Here is a 21,614-nt window from a genome sequence, read left to right on the forward strand (position 1 = left end):
ACTTATCTCTGTAGGTCATCTGTCAGCTGCTGGATCATTTGCTTGGGAATTAGTGGAGAGGAAATCAGTGTCAAAGAGTTAGATGAGCTGGTACAAGCATCAGAACTGTGAGGCAGTCCATTTCTCTGTCTCTTTCCTCAAAGTCCTCAGGGCTGAAAGTGTGAAAATCTCATTGGGCTGTGGATATATTCTTTTGGTCTTACTTAAAGCTATTTTAGACAGAGCTTTAAGAATTCAGCAGGGTTTTCAGGTAAATTACAATTTTTGTTCAACAACATTATTTAATCCTTGGCATAATGATTTGTGTAAAATTAACTATTAAATCTGAATTGAACATAGTCATAATCGAATTGGTAAGGAATTTAATATATCTGTTCATAATGTCTGTTAAGCTTCAGGTTTGAATTATGGGTTCTACTACAATTTCTCTAACTGTAATATGATGAAAAACTATATTGACATGTCTTTATATTTTTTTTAGTTGATCCACCATGCTTTAAAGTCAAGATTAGTGAGGATGTTGTATATATTTAGTAACAGAAAAGATTAATATTCTTTTTTTTTTTAACTTTCTGTTCATCAAAGAATCCTTAAAAAATATCACTGTTTCCACAAAATTATTAAGCAGCACAAATGCATTCAACATGAATAATAAGAAATGTTTCTGATTTGTAGAGCATCATGTGACAGCAAAGACCAGAGGTTTTGATGCTGAATATTTGCCATCACAGGATTAAATCAAATTTTAAAGCATGTTCAAATAGAAAAGTTGTGTTAAATTGTTATTAAATTCTACTATATTAATTTCTGAATTCAAACAAATGTAGCCTTACTGAACATAAGATAACAGTAGTAGTATATAAATTATTTAATTACTTATTTATTTTGCAAATCCACAGTCACAATATTGTAATGTCTTTTAATTATTTTCATTTGGGGGCTTTTCACTGCAATTTTAGATATGTGTAGCTAATTTGATTACTTAATTGGGAAGGAAACAAACCATGATAGATATTCAAAAACTGTGATTTTTTTTGCAGCACTTAGCATGTAAACAAGACATCCTTGATCACAACTATAATTTTAGCTTTTGTTTTCAGAGTATTACCAGTGAACCAGACTGGTCTGACGTGCATTCAATGCATGAACGTAAAAAGAGAAATAGAAGCAAAAGATGACAGGAAAGCATTCAGACAGACAGAGCCAAACAGAGAGATGATGAGAGATGGTTCAGTGGTGCCATTCAACCTTCATGGAGACAAAGACAAACACTCTTCTTGTTTTCTGCAGCTTGTTTCAGTAAATTAGCTTTTACCTCCCAGAACACCTACAGACAAGTACATGCTCGTACACATTCAGGCATAGATGAGAACCAACATCCTGCTGGGACTGAATTATGACTTTACCTGCATACACACACGGCGTGAGGAGAACATGTCATTCTCTGGATGCTCCATAAGCACAAATACCTTCCTCCCACACTCTCTCTCTCCCTAGAGATCATTTTTAGAGGTTTCAGTGTGTTTAGGCCCTGTTTAATGGAGTCTGACTCAGCAACTCCCAGAGCACCAAACATCTGCTTTAGCCTCTGCAATACACTTCTTACTGACCACAAAACACACTTTCGCTTGTATCATTTGGTCTTTGATTTACCATAAACATGCAATGCTTACTCCTTTTATATTAGAGGAAAATGGGGGATGTTTTTCTAAAATCATAAACAACAGCAATCCAGTCTTGTGAAATAGCCTTTGTGCCTTTAAAAGCTCTGAATGCAGGTTTTAAAACACAGCAAGAGCTTTACACAAAGCAGTAATATACGGTTCAAGCCTGTAAAGGGTATTATGGGTATAGTAGAGTATAACATGTTTAACACAACACAGATATGAGTCTCTGTCTGATACAGTTCTGCTCAATTTGATAACCTCACACTCACTTTTTATGGGCAAATGATTAGGCTGTGGTTTAACCTTCAAGAGACAGCAAACACATGAGTGAACGTACCGGCTGGGCAGGATCCTTCAGAGACCACCAGGATCTCGCTCTGCTGTTTGCAGGCGTCTCTCCGCAGAAAACACTCGTTTTCATAGTTTTCGTTGTTGGAGCCGCACACAGGAACATAATCATTGTTGCACTGAAAGAAAAAGAGGGATTTTAGGCATTAGAAAGTTTGAGAAAAATGAGACGTGGAAAACATGGGACCAATATTAACATTATAGTACTGCAGCTTTTTGCAGAATTGAAATATAAGGGCAATAAATATGTATAATACTTTGAAATAAACTGTATATTAATATTCCTGCAGTAGTTTTCAGGAAAAAACTACAATGAATTTTTTTTTTTCTCCTAAGCATTGCATGAGATGGGAACAAAGGGGTCTTTCTTTAAGAAAATGTTGTAACGTATTACGCAAGAATAAGAAATGTGCATGAAACTGACCTATATATCTCTCACAGCCTAATTGCGATGTTTTAGCAGCGTTTTATTTCGGGGGTTTTAGATGAGCTCACAGCAGAGAATAAGAATTGCTTGATCTGAATGTGAATAAAGCTACTGTGAGCTCCGAGGGCCGAAATACAGCCTGCCAACTGCACTGCCCACGTTCCCAAACCAGCCGCAAAATGATGATTACAGTGTAAGAAAATGCCAGGAAGGACTACATCACAAAATACTGTGAAACATTTGCAAGTTGCGAGTCGGTTTCAGGTTCTTTAGTCATAACTTTAACATACTTTTTTTAAATGTAATTGAAAAAGGTTTGAAGATTTGATCACAATGTTTAGTAAAAATGTCTTGTAAAAAAAAGGAAATATAAAAAGAAAATTTGACTTTAAAATTTTTCTAATACAGCAAATGTAAAAAAAAAAAAAAAATCTGCCTCACACATAATTTTAATATGAGTGCATTCCCAGATTTATGAAAAATAAAACTTTTCAAAAGAGAAAGACAAAGATCTACTTCAGTGCATCTCAAACATTCCAGTCAATCTCTTGAAAACCAACTAAAGTTCGAGTTCACGAGAAGCAGGTATTTTAAACTCACTAGGTGGTCTGGTGGAAAATGAAGCCGTTCCAAAGCTCACGCAGGTATTTTGGAAGAGTCTGACCACAGCGCACACACATATGCACCTGAACACACAGAGACACATAGTGTCTGGTCCAGCCGGGGAGGCTGCAGTGGTCTGTCAGCTCACATGTTGGCTGAGGGACTGTGTGGATGGTGGCCAGCTGGTTGGCAGGGGTCACAGGAATAACTGTGCCCATCGATTCTGGAGCGGGATTTGTACTTGCTGTTTTATCGGCTGAGAAGCAATATTATGCAGGATGAGAGAGCTCTGAGCCAACACTGGCAAGAGATCCAGAGAGAGGGGGGTGAAATATGAAGAAAAAAGAAAAACTAGGTCCACGGGAGATGAATATACTGAAAGGATAGAATACAACAAAAAGGAAAAAGATAGATATGGATGGATTTTCTTTTAATAATAATTTAACATAACTTTAGGGTGATATACTGTATACAAAAATAAAACTATACAAATTAAATATTAATAAGATCGTCTGGTAAGAAAAGAGTAAATCCAGTTTGCAGTAAGTACAACTTCAAGATGATATTACATACATTCAAAAGCAAGACTGAGAGTGTAATATACCCAATGTATTCCAACAGACAAGTTAATACAGGGTAACTTAATATTGAGTAACAATGTATCTGCATTCGGCATGGCCATTGCTGAATTGCGTTGTAATAGCTTGAGGGGCTACAGAATGTGTTTTTGCATTTAAAACGAGAGAGGCATGATAGTGGAATGAAAACAACGTAAAGTGCGTAGATGCATTTTTTTAAAATATTAAACAGGAAGCGTTTTTGAACTTGAATGTTGCATTTTCAGAATGCTATGAAATGCATGAGATGCCGCAAAAGTCACAAAATGAATGCAATGATAAATGAATGCATTGTGTATAGTGCATGTTTACATAGCAAAATAATGGAAAAGCAGCAAAGTGGATTGCAAAAGGCTTTCTACACGTTCCGTTAAACACCTTCAAACTCAAAAGCCAACAGAAGCCATTATAATCAGTAATAGTGTCTTGTATAATCAGTAACACTGGCGTGTTGCGACAGTTCACTGACAATAAATGGATGACCCATTATACTTCTCCTACTCTGCATGCTCTATTTGTATGGAGACAAAATGTCTAATGAATGATTAAATAACTTGTTTAAAGACCTGTCACAATCTACTGGCTTGCTGTTGTAACCTGCAGAAAGAGAAATATACCCGCCACTAATACACAGACTGACAGCTTGTCTGTCTAGAAGAAAACACAGATAAGAGAAGAGATGCAAACAGTGCTGTTGGATTCAAGGACATTTAAGAACTGTAATTAATTACTATATAATGTTAACTGAAGTGGTATAGGTTTGAACACTGGGACAGTCTGTGAGCTAATGCTTTTGAGCATTGGGTTTGTATTTTTTCCCTCCCAAAAAATCTCTCATTCAACCAAGGTCGAATGCGATTTCAGTTTTCTTTGATAAAAATATCCCACTATCAGCGCACCTGAGATGGAGAGTGAAAGAAAAGACTGAGTGACAGTAAAACGCAACCGAGGAGTCACCAGAATAGAAAAACAGAGTGAAATCTCAGAAGAGCTAAGCATGGAGATGATCTCAAAATGAACACAGAAAGAAAGAGAACAGGAGGAGAGAGTGAAATGGATATTAACAGTTTTTAAACCTTTTCATTCTTTTGACATTTCTACAGCTTCAAGTGTTCAGTCAATCTTTTTGGCCTGGCATGATGCAATAGTAAGAAAGGCTGCCCAGCCCCAGGCAGCCCCCAGCATGCCCTGAGAAATGCCTGTTTTGCCGAGCCCCTGCAGTTTGGTCCTTTTAACTTTACCCCTTGAGAGGAAGGAGTGCATTAGCACTTCATCTTTGCAGAAAAATAACTGGTGATTACGAAGAAAATGTAATTGAAATAAATTCATGACAAGTAATAACAGTTAAAAAAGCAGACAAGGCACTTTAGCTATAAAAGAAGTGTAGGATTGAAGTGGTATTATGATAAATGAAAAAACCTTGAAAAAGCTGAAAAGCATGCTAATATATGTTACACCTATCTGTTCCACTGCAAAAAAAGTTTGATCTTTTCACAGTTAGCCGTGATAAAAAAGCATTAAACAAGCCCCTTTTTCCTGTTCACAGGCAACTGAATTACCCAAACTACATCTTGGATAGCATGAGAGTGAGTACATTTTCAGCAAATTTTCATTCTTGGGTGAAACAATTTCCTGACACCATACACTCAAGTAAAACATGGCCATGACTGCTCATACAAGGTGAAGAGTACAACAAATTCTCAACTAAAGTAATACATTTTTTTGATCATAACAAATCAAGACACAATAAGACAATGTGATGGGGCTAAGGAAGACAGGAGAGACAATGACACAGAGACAGGCACAGGGAGGAGAGATAAAGAAACTTGTAAGAGACGGCCATAAGGCTGGACAGCATGTGTTCGAAAGCAATCTAATACAATGAGCCTTCCAACAGAGGCCAGACACACACACACTCAGGGCGGAGGTCGACAAAATGTTTTCAACCCAGTACACAAAATGGCACACTACACATTATGGCTCTTAAGTACCTTTAAGTCGAGTCAGTTCACTCAGCGGGCATCTCACAAACACATGTATTTTGTTATTCTCTATGTAGAAAACAGGCCAGTACAGGCCAGTACCCAGACAGCAACATAGTGTTGGCCCAGATCCGGCTCACATCTGGCCTGGGCCGAAACTGCTTGCTGTCTGGGTATCTAATTCTATAAGAGAGTGGTCTGAAATCTTATTGTCAACTTTAGAAAGTTTAAAAAGTCATCTTTTTAAACTTGTTCTTAAGGATTAATCCATTTTGTTTCTGTTGATCTGGATTTATACTTCTTTTATCTATTGTTGTACTCTTATTATTTATCTTATACTGTACACTCTCAGAAAAAAAGTACAAACACTGGTGTGGTACCTTTTGAAAAGACACAACTTTGTACCTAAGGAGTCCATATTGGTAGCTTAAAGGTACATATTAGTACCTAAAAGGTACAAAAGTGCACTTTTTGAAAAGGTATCACCTCAGTGACAGCTTTTGTATCTTTTTTTCTGAGAGTGTGCTGTAGCGCTGCAAGTGTGAGAAAAATGTTTGTCATGTTTGTTACGATATCGTATTTCAAATCAGCAATAGAAAATGACAATAATGATACAGTATATAAAGTGTGCTTCTTAAACTCAAATCACACAAAAATACTTATATTCAGTTCCAGCTAATATGCATACATGGCTCTAGTCTAAACAAACAGGTGATTGGCTCTCTTAACTGAAAGGCGGTGCTTCCACTCCTACAGGTCGATATACTGGGGGTCATGATTTGACTCATTAATTTACTGACAAATGATCCGTCTACTAACCTTATTTTACTCCCTGTGCCTGTTGTCTCTAGAACCAAAAGTTAACAGTGCTTCAAAGCCATATGTATACGAGTAATCAGGTTCTTTTGTAGAAAAATCTTTATAGATTCTAGACTTAACCTTATTAGCCTTTATATAGCCTTAGCCTCTGCAGCTGAGAGGAACTAAAACCCACCCTTCTAATTCATCGTGTTTTGGGACTTTCAACGCTATCGGAGGTGCTGCAATTCTTGTTTCGTCCTGCAGGGGCTGCTGTGGTGCTGTGTTCCGACTAACAGTGAAGTCTTGCTTTAGTTCCAATTTCCCTCATTATCTTTTACTTAGCTATTTTAAAGCCTCTTTATCCTCACAACATCGAAAAAGTTCTTGCAAACATCACTCAGAGACACCTGTGTTACCACATTTTAACATTTCGTTCACACCATTAGTCACACTTAATCACAGGCAGGAAGCCAACGGGAAAGTGTTGCAGTATTATTAGAGTGAGTATTAGAACAAGCACGTGGCAGTCCATTAAATCCTTGTTTTTTACCCATCCGTCAGTTTTTTTTCATGATCCAGCCATTCATTCCCGAATCAGTCAGTCCATCTATTAACTGATCTATTCATCTATTCAAAGGCACAAACCAGCCATTCTCGTTCTGACAAGTCAATCTATCTCTGCTAGGCACTGCTTGTACTGCCATAGCCTACACAAAGAAACTTCTCAAGCAGTAGGGCTAGACTGAACCAAGACAGGCAATTAAAGTCAGACACAGTGAGCAGCAGAAGCGATCGGTGCGGTGATAAGACTGACTGCGTACTGTGTTCTGTAAGAGGAAGAGCTAACTGCACTGAAAACGACCAAAACACTTGCTGACCAGTTTTTTTATGCAATAAAAGAACAAGAAAATACAATAACAAATTAAGAACAAAAGGGTTACAACAAGGGTTAGATACAATAATCCAAAGCATACTATATTAGCTTATAAGACTTAAACCATGAAAGAGTCTTATATGCAATATAATTATTAGACTTTCTTAAAGAGTTTACAGTTCAGTTATTGACAATAAGACAACACACTCCCATAAGAAAACACCACTCTAGAGACTTGTATCCTACACCACCTAAATATCACCTTGTGCTGTATTCAGGTCCTGTATTTAGCTACTTCTGGAGGACTTAGTTAGTTTAAAATATTAGTAAAAATGAAAACTGCTGTTGAAATGCTGTTTGGAATTTGAAATGATAAAAGCGACATAGTCTTTTTCTTTTTTCAATGTGATACTAGCTTCAATGGCTATTTTTGATGTAAAAAAAATACTTGAATTATTAAAATTACATTTTTTAAATTTTTAAATAAAACAAAGATTAAGTAGTAATGTTCTAGAGTAAATACTACTTAAGTCTCGCTTCTTCAAAATTCACTTTAAATTCAATTATTCGCAAAATTTACTAGCAATTTTGGATTGAAATCGTTTTAATGTAAATCATACACTAAATTGCTGCATAAATAAGGTATTTGTGAACTAAATTTGGATTAATTTGACTAAAATCTTTTTTAAGAGTGTCTGAATGAAGTATTTTTCTCAAAAGCGGAAGTATTACAAACCAATAAAATATGTTTGACAGATAATGGGCTTTGACATATGGGTGGGTTATCTCTTAATAGTAATCATGTGTACAGTAAGTCTCCTACCTTGTACTGTGTGAGAACTGTATAGCAACATCTCCCTTAAGAGCAAACAGCAGAAAGCACAGCTGGTGTGTATGGCCACACTAAACCTTGTACTTAAGTGAATTTATCATTTGTGTTTATCGTACACCGTGAGGGAGTGAAACTCCAAATGTAAGGATATCTGCTAGGAAGTGTGAAATCGGAGTGTCTTATTTAAAACAGCGGAGTATCTTGAGTGCAGATGCAAAACTCCCATATGGTCCAGCATACTGAGAAGTGCTAAAGGAGTCTTGAGCCGATGGAATAAGAAAAGCAAATGTGTGTACTTGTCTACTTCCCAGTGGGTACACAACAGCTTGAGATGAAACAGGCATAGCGAGTTAATTATGCATCGTGGAACATGATATAACCCATTTGATTCATTAGGCATTATGTAGCATTTCTTTTCACCCTTGGGCACATTATGAGGGCTGAAACAGCACGACTCGAGAAACATGAGAGGCCAGAACGATGCTCAGAGTGCACGGTGAGTGAGTGGCTGTGACTGCAAACAGACTTCGCGTGCACACGCACGCACAGCTCAATCTGACATGTACAGAGACAGTCACAGACAAGAAGTCTGCCGGCCTGTTTTTTCTCTTCCATTAAGATAACGTAAAGCCTATCGGCTGTGTATCAGTAACATCAGCTGATCCTTATCAGGAGAACAAACCTGTCAAAGATTTCGAAGAGTCGAAGCCCCGAGGAGTGGAGAAACAAGTCAGGACATCCTCTGTTCGAATTCCAGTGACATCCTTGGTACTACAACCATCGTTTCCTTGGAAAACACAAAGCTGCCCATAACTTGAAATCGAAAAATCTCATATGTCACGAGTGGCACTTCCACTAAAAAGACTTAATGTTCCAGGCACTTGGAACACCTGTGGTTCGTGACAAAAGACAGAGATAGTGTCTTTGAGTGGCCCTGTCAGCTGGCCCTGCGGAGTGATGGATGTCTGGCACAGCGTATGTGACAGAGTAAAAGCTCCAGGGAACGACGACGGAAAACTGGGCCTTTCTGTCAGATCGTTAGTTCTGTACCAAAGGGATGAGTTGACCTTAAACCAGTGGAGAAATGTGAATGGGACAGTCTCGCACAAGGACAAAAGGGTGCGAGTTCATTCACATGCGATTTGTGATGTCATCATTTCAAAATATTGCTTGCTTCAGTTGATAGACTGGAGAAATGCATCATGGGGTTAGGTTTGAGACAGCTGTTCGAAATGATGAATTTAAAATAATATTTTGAATTCAGTAAAAGATGAGGTCAACAGCACTTGTGGATTAGAATTCACACACACACACACACACACACACACACACATTCTGGTTACAATGGAAGTGATCAATATGGATTATATGTTGGCCAATGTCAATGCATATTTCAAGAGCAAGGTGGTGGATGGCACATCGCATTATTCATTATAGAGACAAAAAGCAGCATCAACTTAAAACTTAAAAAACATCCTGGCTAATCAATCTGAAGACTGTTGATGTTGCCAACCCAGGCCTAGAGTCCAAACAGCCGACAGCTTTTCACCTGTTGTTGCTTGTTAACATCGACACCTTGGGGAAGTCATGGCCTAATGGTTAGAGAGCCAGACTCATAACCGCATGGATTGTCGGTGTGGGGAGTGCATGTACAGTGCTCTCTCCACCTTGAATACCATGACTGAGGTGCCCTTGAAAAAGGCACTGAACCCCCAACTACTCCACAGGTAGTAAAAAAAATAAAATAGAAATGGCTGGCCACTGCTCTGGGTGTGTGTTCACTGCTGTGTGTGTGCACTTTGGATGGGATAAATTCCGAGTATGGGTCACCACTTGGCCATGTCATGTCACTTTTTCACAAGAGTGTGCAAAATGACCATTATAGAAACTCTAATTACAGTAAACTTGACTGTATTGTCAGTGATTTTGGCCCTTCTATATTGATCAAAACCAAATACTTTTTTTTTTTGGTTGCTGAAATTTGTTCCATCACTACTTCTTCATTTACTATTTAAATTCTTTATATAAATATATTATATAAATAATTATTAGGCGGAGCTGTTAAAGAAAGAAAGAAAGTAAACTAATGAAGATGGCTCAGCTCTAAGCATTCTTATCGTTGTCAAAATAAATGCACTTTTCCACAAGCTTAGGAATAAATCATATTGGTTGATGTAAATTAAACAACACCAAATAACATATAAAGTTGAATTATTATATGTATTGTTGATGTAAATGCTTTAAAGCTTGACATTTCTGCTTTTAAATCCTCTAAAAACAGGCGCCATTCACTTTCACTGTAAGCATCGCTGTTGAATGAGCTAAACTTGTACTGAACCTGCGATACTCATTTAAATACAGTCTCATCTGGAAAAGTAAGAGAGTAACTGCGTCTTAGTGCATTTGGATTCAACGCTTTCTTTCTTAAAGAAGCACATTATCTGTGACAGCTCTCAGGGAGGGTGGCCAATAGGGTCATGGGAGGGAAAAAAATAGAAATAGATCAGACACGATATCCCGGAGAGGCACAAACAAGAAAAAAAGAAAAAAAAGAATCTGGTGCATGTCTCACCAGATGATGTATTTTTTGCGCCCCCTCACACAGAGATGTGCCTGCCATTGTGTGACTGAGTGACATTCCCCATTCCCAGGATGCCTGTGTACATGCCGTTCGCCTCTGATGAGGGTGGGGGGAGGCTGGTGGGGAGGGTGGAAAGGCTCCTGCCTCCCTCCTTAACCGCTTGGCAGTCTGCTCTTGATTAGAGCGACGCTCTTCCCAGCGAGGAGCTCCCAGGCCCTGTCAGGGGAGACGGCTCTTCGGTAATAGCGTCTGACAGGCTGAGGGGAGCCGCGCGGGGACTGATACAGATGCTGCTATCCTGAGTGGCATCAGGCTCAAGCCAACATCACCTACTTCGGTAAAATCCCCACACCACCGACTCTCCAGCTGCCAACCCGTCAGTCGGTCTCATGTCTAGCACATGCCAGCCGAGGGTCTGTGTGTGTACATGGATGTATGACACTTTCTGCATCTAACATAGCCAGGAGGAAAAAAACAGGTGCTGCCGGTACGACTGCATTTTCAATCCCACCAGACTGACTTTTAACAGGAAACTGGACCTAATTCCACCCTGAAATAACTTCCTTCCTGATTTTAATTGCTTCATTTTTGATATATTGGTGGAAGTTATCTCCTGTGGCAGCTCATGGAGAGAAGCTATTAGGGGTGATAGACGTGAAATAAAGAGAGGAAAAGAAAAATGAACCCTATTTTTTTATTTTATAGGCTGAATGTATGGGCGGCCATGAAAAGCTGGTCAAAGACTTCTGCGTCATCCAAAATGATTCAAATGCACTTTTCCTTTAAAAGTCATTTAAAGCAAGGGGTGTAATTTCTACATCACTAGTGGCAGACGCAATTGCCGAAAAAATTATTTTTAAACAGGTTCCAAACACACAAAGAAATTATGCACTTTTTAAACACATTTCTAAAAGGACTCTGAATTGTGACTGGGAGAACCACAAAAATATAAAACAGCCAATAAATCCATACAACTGTGACCACACATAAGCTGAATTCTAAATTAATTCTATATAATTGATATTGCTTTATTGTATGAATTATGAAAGAAATGTTTTATTAATGTTTTTTTTTTCTTGCAAAAATATACCTCATTACTAAAAATAGACAATTGAGAAAAATATAATTTGGTTATTTTTAAGTTTGTTCCTTGATGGAGCATCTAATTTATTTAATTTAATTTTATCATAAAATCAAAAAATGTTTACTGAACAATTTTATTATACCATTATATTATACCATATTATCAACATTAAGGTAGCAGCCTTTAATACTAACATGAGAGAATCGAATAGAATTGCTACTTAAGTGACAAAAAACGGATTAAAAAGCAAGAAAAAAAGTTCGGAAGAGCATGTGTGATCCATGCATGTGATCCAGATGGTGTGCCATGGATGCCAGATTTTAAAAGAAATATGAATAATGAAATATGTGTGATCAAGAAAAAGCTTTTTATTACTTTATTCCAAGTCTTCCCTTGAATATTAATCTTTTTATTACCATCTATTGTGTACTGTGTGCTTGCAAATTGAAATAAATTGTGTTTTTATCAGGTCTTAGGTACTCTGAATTTGCAAAGCAGACTGTTGCTTATTCCTCAACACAAACATGAGGATACACTCAAAACTGCATTTGCAGGCACTCCAAGAACATTTTAGTATTGCACCTGTACAACATGATTCATTGTCGTAGTCTTGTAGGACTCTCTAATGGCACCAGGGAATAAAGCCCCACTTTTAATCTGTCTCCAGCGATGGTGAAATCATGTGACTGGAGGATAAAAGGATCACAAATGCATGGAAATGTATGCAAAGATATCTGGCTGAAAATGGCTCTTATGATGGGCAGCCGAAGGCCCGGAGGGAAGGCGTCCACCTTCTGCCACTGTCTGCGCGCCCTGTGAGTTCATTCCCAGATAACTGAGAACTGAAGGAGATGCTGCTTTTCACTTGAATGCAGCACCTTGGCTAGAACTCAAACATCAGCCGGGCTACATCCATCTTAAAATGGCAACACCTCAGTCATCGGAGAATGGTCAGAGGGATGGTGTATTAACCAGAATCGGAGTGTGTGAGAGACGAATCAAGCAGAGAGAAGAAAATGGCTGCGATAATTGATCAGTCAAGTTAAACTGAATCAAGACCACACATCAACAGTCAAGGGACAATGCCACAAACTAGCTTGCAATCAAGCCAAAAAACTAAAAGCCCAGGCAATCTGTGGCTAAGCAATAACCCCCTATTAGAATGAATCACGCGGGTAAGCAATGAAAGTGCACATGAATGACTGAGCATCAGAGCTTTGGATCAGAGGTGTCATAACACAGTGAGTCATCAGCACAAGCATGACTGAACATGCAGAATCACAAAAACACGATCCGTTATGACATGATGGTACATGTCCAGATGAGGACAATTGAAGATTTGCTAGAAAGAGGGCAAAATCTGACGGGGCAGATGCACATTCCGTTTGCTGTATTTTCAGATATTTCAAGTGAACAACAGCAGGCTTTTTGGAAGTATATCTATAAAACAAAAGTTTCAAATTATATAAAAAAAATCTAAAATCAATCATCCCCATGTCATCTAAACGAGTTTAACTTTCTTTCTTTTGTGAAACATATAAAAAATACATTATACTTGGAGTTTTGTTTTTCCCATATAATGAATGTCAATAGGGTCCAATGTGTTTTTTTTTCTTCATCAGTTGACACTTTCAAAATCATTTGAGACATATTTCAAGTGAGTATATTATGACAATGGTCTTCTTTGGGTGAACAAACAGTTTACTGATCTAGGATTTGCCAAAAAGTGTTTGAGAGACAGAAAGTTCAAAGTTTGGTTGCTTAGCATGACCCTCTAAGCTCCTGCTGGTAGAAAATGTAATTACACCATTCTGGCAGCAAACGTGAATCTTGCCTCTGATTGCACAATAAAAAACAAAAAAACAAAAACAAAAACAAAAACAAAAAAAAAATTGACTTCCTATGAGCTGAGACAAAATATTTGACATCTCAAACTTCCAGTGAGTCATGAGTACTGAAAAAAAAAAGATAAAAGATAAAAATACACTAACTACTACATTTTTTATTAGGTAAGTGGTTGAAATAAATTTGTTTTAGCAACATTTAAATACATTTCAACATGCATTTTTAAAAAAAATTTTTTTAATGTAGCTAAAATAAATTGTCCCCTAAAATAAACCCCTTACCTTAAAAAAAAAAGTATATTTTTTTTCCAGTGTACAAGATGAGAAAGTGGCACTGAAGTCAGGGGAAATGCTTACAGACAGTTTTCTCCAGGTATTATAGAAGACCCTAAAAGTCAAAACACTTGAACCAGTTGATGACTGTGTTCTTATGACTGAGTCTGTAACAGTTTGGATGGGACCTTGATGGAGCAGATGGGGCTTCACCTCACAATCTGAATCAAGTGATGTCCATCAGTTGACTGCGGCCATTTCTGGTGCATTTCAGCTTCATTTTTTAATAGTGTAAGGAAATTGTAAGGACATACATTGTCCATCTTTTTTTTGAGTCTTTGTCCTGAACACAACACAAAATCACTCTGATGATTAAAACTGACCTGTCACCCTGTTCCAGAACTCCTGCTGCTGTGTCAGAGACATGCATCTTTAGTAATCGTATCCATTATAAGCTCTGATGGAGAAGCCTTACCTCATCACATCAAACTTTTTTTTCGGAAAACCATTTACGGGATTCATGTTGTGTCCCCAGGTTTCAAAGTTAACTTGTTCAGTGGTCCAAAGACATACTGTAAATTACATTATATAAACTGAGAGCCATACTGCATACTTCCCAGCAGGTAAAAATCACATAAAAAAAGCTAAATTGATTTTGGGGTTAACCAACCTCTCACAATGCAATAAGGTACTAAAGAAAGTTTTTACAAGTATTACAAGTACTTACGTAAATTAAATGACTTTCATTTCTGCGTTGCTCTCAGTTTCTGCTTTCCACTGGCCACAGGGATACTTTGGTGCATTTGATTAATTATTCTTGGCTAGATTAAATTTCACAATTTTTTTTGAACTTCATCATGCTTATTCAAAAATTCATGGATCATAAAATCTGAAAACATAAAATAAACAAATCAGTAAAAGCAGAGTTGCATCTGCCATGAATAAACAGAATAATAACTAAACATTTACCATGTTTCAAGATTTCAATCAAAACGGATCAAATACCACATACAGCACTTGAAACTCTGCTGTTCAAAAGTTCAGGGTCTGTACTTGAAATAATACTAAAACTAATTATATTTCACAAGGATGTATCAAACTGTTTAAAAGTGACAGTAAAGTGGTTTACATTATTGCAATTTTTTTTTTCAAATTAATGCTGTTTCAAAGTTTCCACAAAATAACTGGGTGAAAAAACAAACAAACAAACAAATAAATAAATGAAGTGGTACAACTGTTTTCAATATTAATAATAATAAATGATTCTTGAGCACCAGCTCGATGATTTCCAAAGGCTCATGTGACACTGAAGACTGATGAAAACAGGATTAAAAAAAAAAAAAAATCAGTTGTATTAATATTTCAAAATATTACTGCTTTTGTTGTATTTGTGATCAAATAATTGCAGGCCTGATGAGCATCTTCTTTTAACATACACATACATCAAAAAACAAACAAAACAAAAAACTTAGACCTCAATCTTTTGATTGTTGCGTAATATATATACAATTCCTATTTTGATAAATCATTTTAATAGAGAAAATTATTACTATACACACAAAGCCAAGCAGCTTCCCTTTGGCCGCCTCCTTTAGTGAATTCTAATTCAGCGTGGTATGATGAAGCAGACTTATACGTGTAAAAGTGGTCCTTCTCTCTTAAAGGTGGGTTCTCTCCCCTGAGTGGCACATAAAGAAGACACACTTAAAAGTGATATCATGTTCAGACTCCTGCGACCTTGTTTTTGTGAGCCATGTAGAAAGTAGTAAAATTCTATCAAACATCCAGATATAACGATTACTTAAAAAACCATTAAAGAACCAATCTTAAATAAACAGCACAGTATGAGTGATGTGGCAGGCGCTTCTGAGAGCTGGTGTGAGGTGAATAAACATCACTAAATGAACATCAGGGGCTGAATGACCTCTATTCATCGGCATTCAAGCCTTCTTCCTCTTTTCAGCAACACTACCTCCCTGACTGTAGACTTCCCTGGGCTTCATACCCGTCACAAGCCTCTCGACGATCCTTCTTTGAATTATTTCACTTAATGGAATAAAGACATTGACCATTATTAGGTTTAAGCGAGCTGACGCCAGAGTTTCACTTGCACACATGTGGCACACAGTCCAGGATGCCTAAATCAAGCCGATCCTATTCTTGCCGATGGCATTAGTGCCTCACTTGAAAACAAATTAAAACAATGTGACCCAGTGAGGCCGGACACAGAATGGGGTTTGTCTTAAAAAACACAGCACCTTCATGAGTCTGAGTCCTATTTGCACAAAAAAATAAAGAAATAAATAAAGGACGAGGGGAGGGGGGCAAACAGGTAATGCTATTTATCTCGCCAAAGAAACTAATGTGCCTTCGCAAGCTGGGATAAAAATAACAGACTCATTGAGTGCCTATGTGCTCAGTGCCTTGGAGGGACTCTAATGCATTTTCATTTAGACCAAACTCAGATGTTATTAGGACCGACTCTCTCCGGCTTCATTTCACTCTGATCTCAAGGCCAAAGAAGACAAAGTGGGCCACTTTCTAGTAGTCTTCTTAAAAATCGTTTAGACTGAAAACAGCGAAAGGCAAATATACTCAAGAATACTTGAAATTACTGTTATCATGGCATCAAAGTCTTGCGTCTACTAGATTTTATACTATATATATTTTTTTTATACCTCCTAAAGGCCATTGGTTTTAAAATTTTAAAAACAACTGTGAAAAGATTTGAACAACATTTTGAATTAAATGAAATTGTACAATTATATCCAGTTGCTGGTTGTAATCAAGGGTTTGGGTTTTGGCAAGCATTGCGGCTGCTCAATGGATGAAACGTAGCATCAGTGCCTGAATATTTAGAAAATATTCCAAATTACATTCAACACATATTCAAAACAATCTAAACACCTAGAATTAATTGGTGAAGGTTGATCAAAAGCTGTTTACCCTTTATAGGACGGTGCAGTATGATTGTGCAGTTTATACTATAAACAGTGCATGAATGCTATGAATGGCAACCGTGTGCTTAGCCACACAATGGTACAGTAAACACATAATCATGTTAATTTGTTTAAAGAGCACCTATCATGCAATTTTGAAATTTACCTTTCATGTAGTGTGTAACATAGATCTAAGTGAACAAAAACATCCTGCAAAGTTTGAAATATGAGAGTGCACCGTATATAAAGTTATTGTCTTTTAAAAGTAAGAGTCGACTCTGAGTCATTTTTATGAATCGTTAGAAGACCGAAGCTTTTTCTCTGACTAGATGACGTCAACTTGTCAAGTTATTTGAATACGACACGCCCACTTATTGCGGTCCAAGACGCCAGTGAAAACTAGAAAACATCATGGCGACGAGACGCTGTGTTCTGAAGTGCGACCATGAGTGCGACTCAAAAGCAAACTTTTCCATCTGCCCAAGGATGGCTACAATTCATATATACACTGTACCACAGAAGTATAGTCCGAGCCTTGTGCTTTGTTCACACCATTTTGAAGACGATTGCTTTACCAACTTAAATGCAATCAAACTTGGATTCGCGAGCCGGCTGATATTGAAGGAAGGTTCAGTTCCAAGTGTATTTGCATCAGCTTCCTCCTCCGTATCACAACCTGTAAGTGTTATTAATAATTGTTGTTTTTATGTTTTATGTAGCATGCTTAATAATTGTTTGGTTTGTTGTGTAAGCACCGTTTAGCTTCTAGGTCTTCAATGACAATTGTATTGTGATATGTGAATTGTTTGTCGTTGTTTTCGGAGTTTTCTTTAAGAATAGAGTCATACCTCATAGTAACGTTACTGCATTTTTTTTTCTTTTTTTGGTAAAAACTAAAGTCTTTTTTGTCATTGCATGCATGCAAAACTGTTGTTGGGGACTTCTAAAACAATATTTGGAACATTTTAAATGCCATATTAGGTGCTCTTTAATTTAAAATGTATGGGGGCATGTATTTAAAAACAACAACAACAAAAAAAAAACAATAAATGATGATTACGGACAAATCACTCATAACAAACACTGCCACACATGTTACGAAAATGAAAAATGTTGAATTTTGATTTCATGGTGACTGAGACTGCTTTACATTATTTTGAATGAGGGCAACAGAGAAACATGGGAGTCCCAAAGAAATCATAAAAGGTTCTGCTTTGTGTGGCTCATCCAGTCAGAACATTATACATTTATTAGTTTTATATTTTAGTTTCTACTTATGTAAAGTGAAATGTTGTTGCAATGAAATATTACGTAAAGCCTCATATTTTGGTCTGCATCCATGTCCCAAATATAAATAAATAAATTAAAAAGTTATTTTATTTCTGTATTTAAGTATTTAATTTACAGTATTGATGTAACCTGGAACCCGATTTAGCGATTCTTACCTTGAAGTTGCATATACATGTTATTATGTCCCCAATTCTGAGACACTCGCCATCAAACTTGCAAGTGTTGGTGTCACAAAGGAAGAGATCTGTGTCCCGGTCATCATCCCCTGCAACAACACGAAGAGCAAAAAACACCATGAATATATGCATAAACACAGAAGTGTCAAGACACTACCAGCACAAGCAGGATAATGTTTTTTTTCAAGCACTTCTGATAAAAATAAGTCAGCAGAACTAACGGTACGAACACGTCATCCAGCAGGCAGGCTGGCAGGGCTTCTGAAGGGTTTATCAAGTTGTGATGAGCACCTCCATTCGCCAAGACCATATTTTACTCTTGAGACATTTTCTTATCTGGAATAAAACAAGTGCTCATGGAGGAATAATGATTCAGCACATGGTGAACTTCTTGGAATCGCCGCATGAGAACCTTATTCAGCTTTTATAATAAGCTGAGTACATGCTCTGCAAAATATTCTTATTTTGCTGAGGAGCCGGACAGACTCCAAAAAAATTGCACTTCATCAAAAATCAAGAGCTCACAGACACAGTTTAAGTCCACGAGGATTCCTTAAGATGATTACAATCAAGATGAGTTGTTTCAAAAACAGGCCACCGCTGAGTCAAAACCTCATTTTACTATTCAGCGTAAAGCTGACTGCTGTTCATTTAACAATTAAGCTCCCCAAGTAATGAGTTTACTCATTAGGCACTACATCATTCAGCCCTTATCTGATACCTTTTATAATTATGCAAGAAATAAACATCTCTATCATTTGCTTAGTATTAAAAAAAACTACACAAACATTAAGCAAAGAATAATATCTCATGATACATTCCACATTACCAGCATATATTTCGACTCAAAGTGCCATATATCATCATAATAAGACTATATGACACAAAACAGTGTGCTCATGTGCCCTGGGATTTTTGCTGTCAAAGCAAATAAGCTTCTTGCAAGTGCTACACTGTATTTTTACCCTGTGTTATCCGGTGAGGCCTGGAAGCTAGAAAGAACCAGAACATTGCTCATTGTAACGACAACACCAGAGGACATGCAGCTACTTTAGGCCCCTGCTAAAGGGCCACATACAGCGTGGAAATATGTCTTACATAAGCTTGTGGCTTATTTGCATTTCAGCTAAAAAAAATTATCAATGCACCTCAAACGGTGCAAGGGGGCAAAAAGAACAGTAGTCTTGCGAGACAGTTGCAATATTCACATTATGTGCCTCAGACTCAGTTCTGGAGATCTTGAGAAATTATGCCAGCTCTTGGTATGAGCATAAATCCCTAAACTTAGTAGCTGTTCACGCTATGCAGCAGGAATATTTCATTAACATTCATCTTGTTCACAATCTGTTCTTAAGGAGCTGTGATAAACTGACATTCAATCAATTCAGCCTACTGAAGCAACAAATACCAGTCAGAGAATTTGACAAAGCTAATTAGTCAAAACCATTGTCAATCCCTTGGCTTACTGATAAAATAAGAATTCATGCCTTAATTTGAATCTAATGTTTCTTACACAAAACATTTTCCTTAAATTCATTCCTCACATTTTTGAGGCGGCATCAGTAGAAGTCCTAGATTCCTTGGTGCCTTAAAAGCATACTTCACCAAAAAAAGCAAAGAAAAACAAACAAACAAACACTTTCTTATGCAGAACACACACACACACACACACACACATGTTTGTTTTTGTGAAAAGTGGGGACATCCCATGGGTGTAATGGTTTTTATACTGTAGAAACTGTATATTCTATCGCCATTCACTAACCCTACACCTAACCCTAACCCTCACAGGAAACTTTGTGCATTTTTACTTTCTCAAAAAAAACCTCATTCTGTATGATTTATAAGTGTTTTGAAAAATGGGGACATGGGTTATGTCCTCATAAGTCACCCTCTCCTTGTAATACCTGTGTCATACCCATGTCATTATACAGAGTTGTGTCCTGATATGTCACGAAAACAAGAGCACACACACACAAGATATTCTGAAGAATGTTTTTGTCCAAACATCATTGTACCACCACTGACTTTCACTTTGTAGACTAAAAAGACTTAGTGTTTAAGAGTTACTGTTTGAGAAAAAAAAAAAGTGTTTTACTAACATCAGTCATACAACTTTATTATCAAACATACAAATAATTGTTCTGGAAGTTGCATTTAAGATCCACTTGGCTCACAAATCTAATGTGGCACGTTGCTCTTTGGTTTGAGCGGGCATTATGCATCTGCTTGCATTATTGATACAAGCACTCCCTCTGCGAAGGCATACAGATGCAAAGCATTTTGTCACACCTCTACTGCTTGGCTGCCTTTCCATAACTGTGTCATAATACAGTTTGACCTTGCAACGCAGGTAGAGATATTTGAGTGCATGTCTGAAACATGCAGGATCCAACAAGGCACCTGGCAACAGGAGCAGGAGGGGGAATTGGTGTTATGGATTGGAGAGGAACATGGAGCTCTGAGTCACAAGAGCTTTTCTCTCACCAGACACAAAATCCTTCTATTCAGACTAATTAATCTGAAGCAGTGGCATCCTGTAGCGACACTGAAAAAACACATTCCATTAAAAAAACAACACATGAGGTGCCACTGTTTCAGAAACTGGATAAGAAACACACCAGATGACCTTGAAAAGATATTCTAACACACACACACACACACACACATAAAACAATACATTAAAGAGCCAGTAAGATGAAAATTCTAAGCTTCCTATCACTGTTTATAAGTCCTGTACAATAGGTTTAAATCCATCCAAGGTTAAAAAACATTGTCATTTTGTCAAAATATCATTTTAAAATTACCTAAATTCTCAGAGATCCCCAAACGGTTCGCGCGAAGCTGTTCAAAAGATTCAGTTTCCTTAAACCCCAGCTTTCGGTAGCATACTGTGTTCTGATTGGTCAACTAACATAATCAGTTTGGATTGGTTGTTCCGCACACACCTCCACGGTAAACAATGCATTAGTATATGTTTGGGGTGAATTATGTCTTATTCCTCTCATCGCAAAGCAAACAGTAAAATAAAAAAACTTGAACAGTCTCACTGCTTTTTCTTCTGTGTGTGCGTATTCAAGCCGCGCGCTTCAGTTTGAATCTGAATAGCGCGTTCAGCGCGGGGGTGTGGTCACATTAGATATAATGAAGGGAGACGTGAAAAACAGATCGCGTTGTTTTCATATGGATTACTTTATCACAGAATATCTGTTAGCAGCACTTGTTACACTTCATTTTAATGACGTGTTTGTAAATGAAGATCAGCGCGGAGAAAGG

The 21,614-nt window shown here is 37.4% G+C and overlaps 1 protein-coding gene across 2 annotated transcripts in view; it reads right to left on the reverse strand.

Moving 5' to 3' along the window:
- The window catches only part of LOC113098507 (tomoregulin-2), a 59,090-nt gene that overhangs the window by 30,926 nt on the left and 6,550 nt on the right, over positions 1 to 21,614 (reverse strand). For both annotated transcript variants that reach the window (XM_026263632.1, XM_026263631.1), the window contains exons 2-3: positions 18,318 to 18,427; positions 2,005 to 2,134 (exon numbers count right to left, since the gene is read on the reverse strand). In XM_026263632.1, coding sequence (XP_026119417.1) covers positions 2,005 to 2,134; positions 18,318 to 18,427 — 240 coding nt within the window. The remainder of the gene's footprint in view (positions 1 to 2,004; positions 2,135 to 18,317; positions 18,428 to 21,614) is intronic.

The sequence above is a fragment of the Carassius auratus genome, unplaced genomic scaffold (genome assembly GCF_003368295.1).
Source record: "Carassius auratus strain Wakin unplaced genomic scaffold, ASM336829v1 scaf_tig00216571, whole genome shotgun sequence".
Classification (NCBI taxonomy): domain Eukaryota; kingdom Metazoa; phylum Chordata; class Actinopteri; order Cypriniformes; family Cyprinidae; genus Carassius; species Carassius auratus.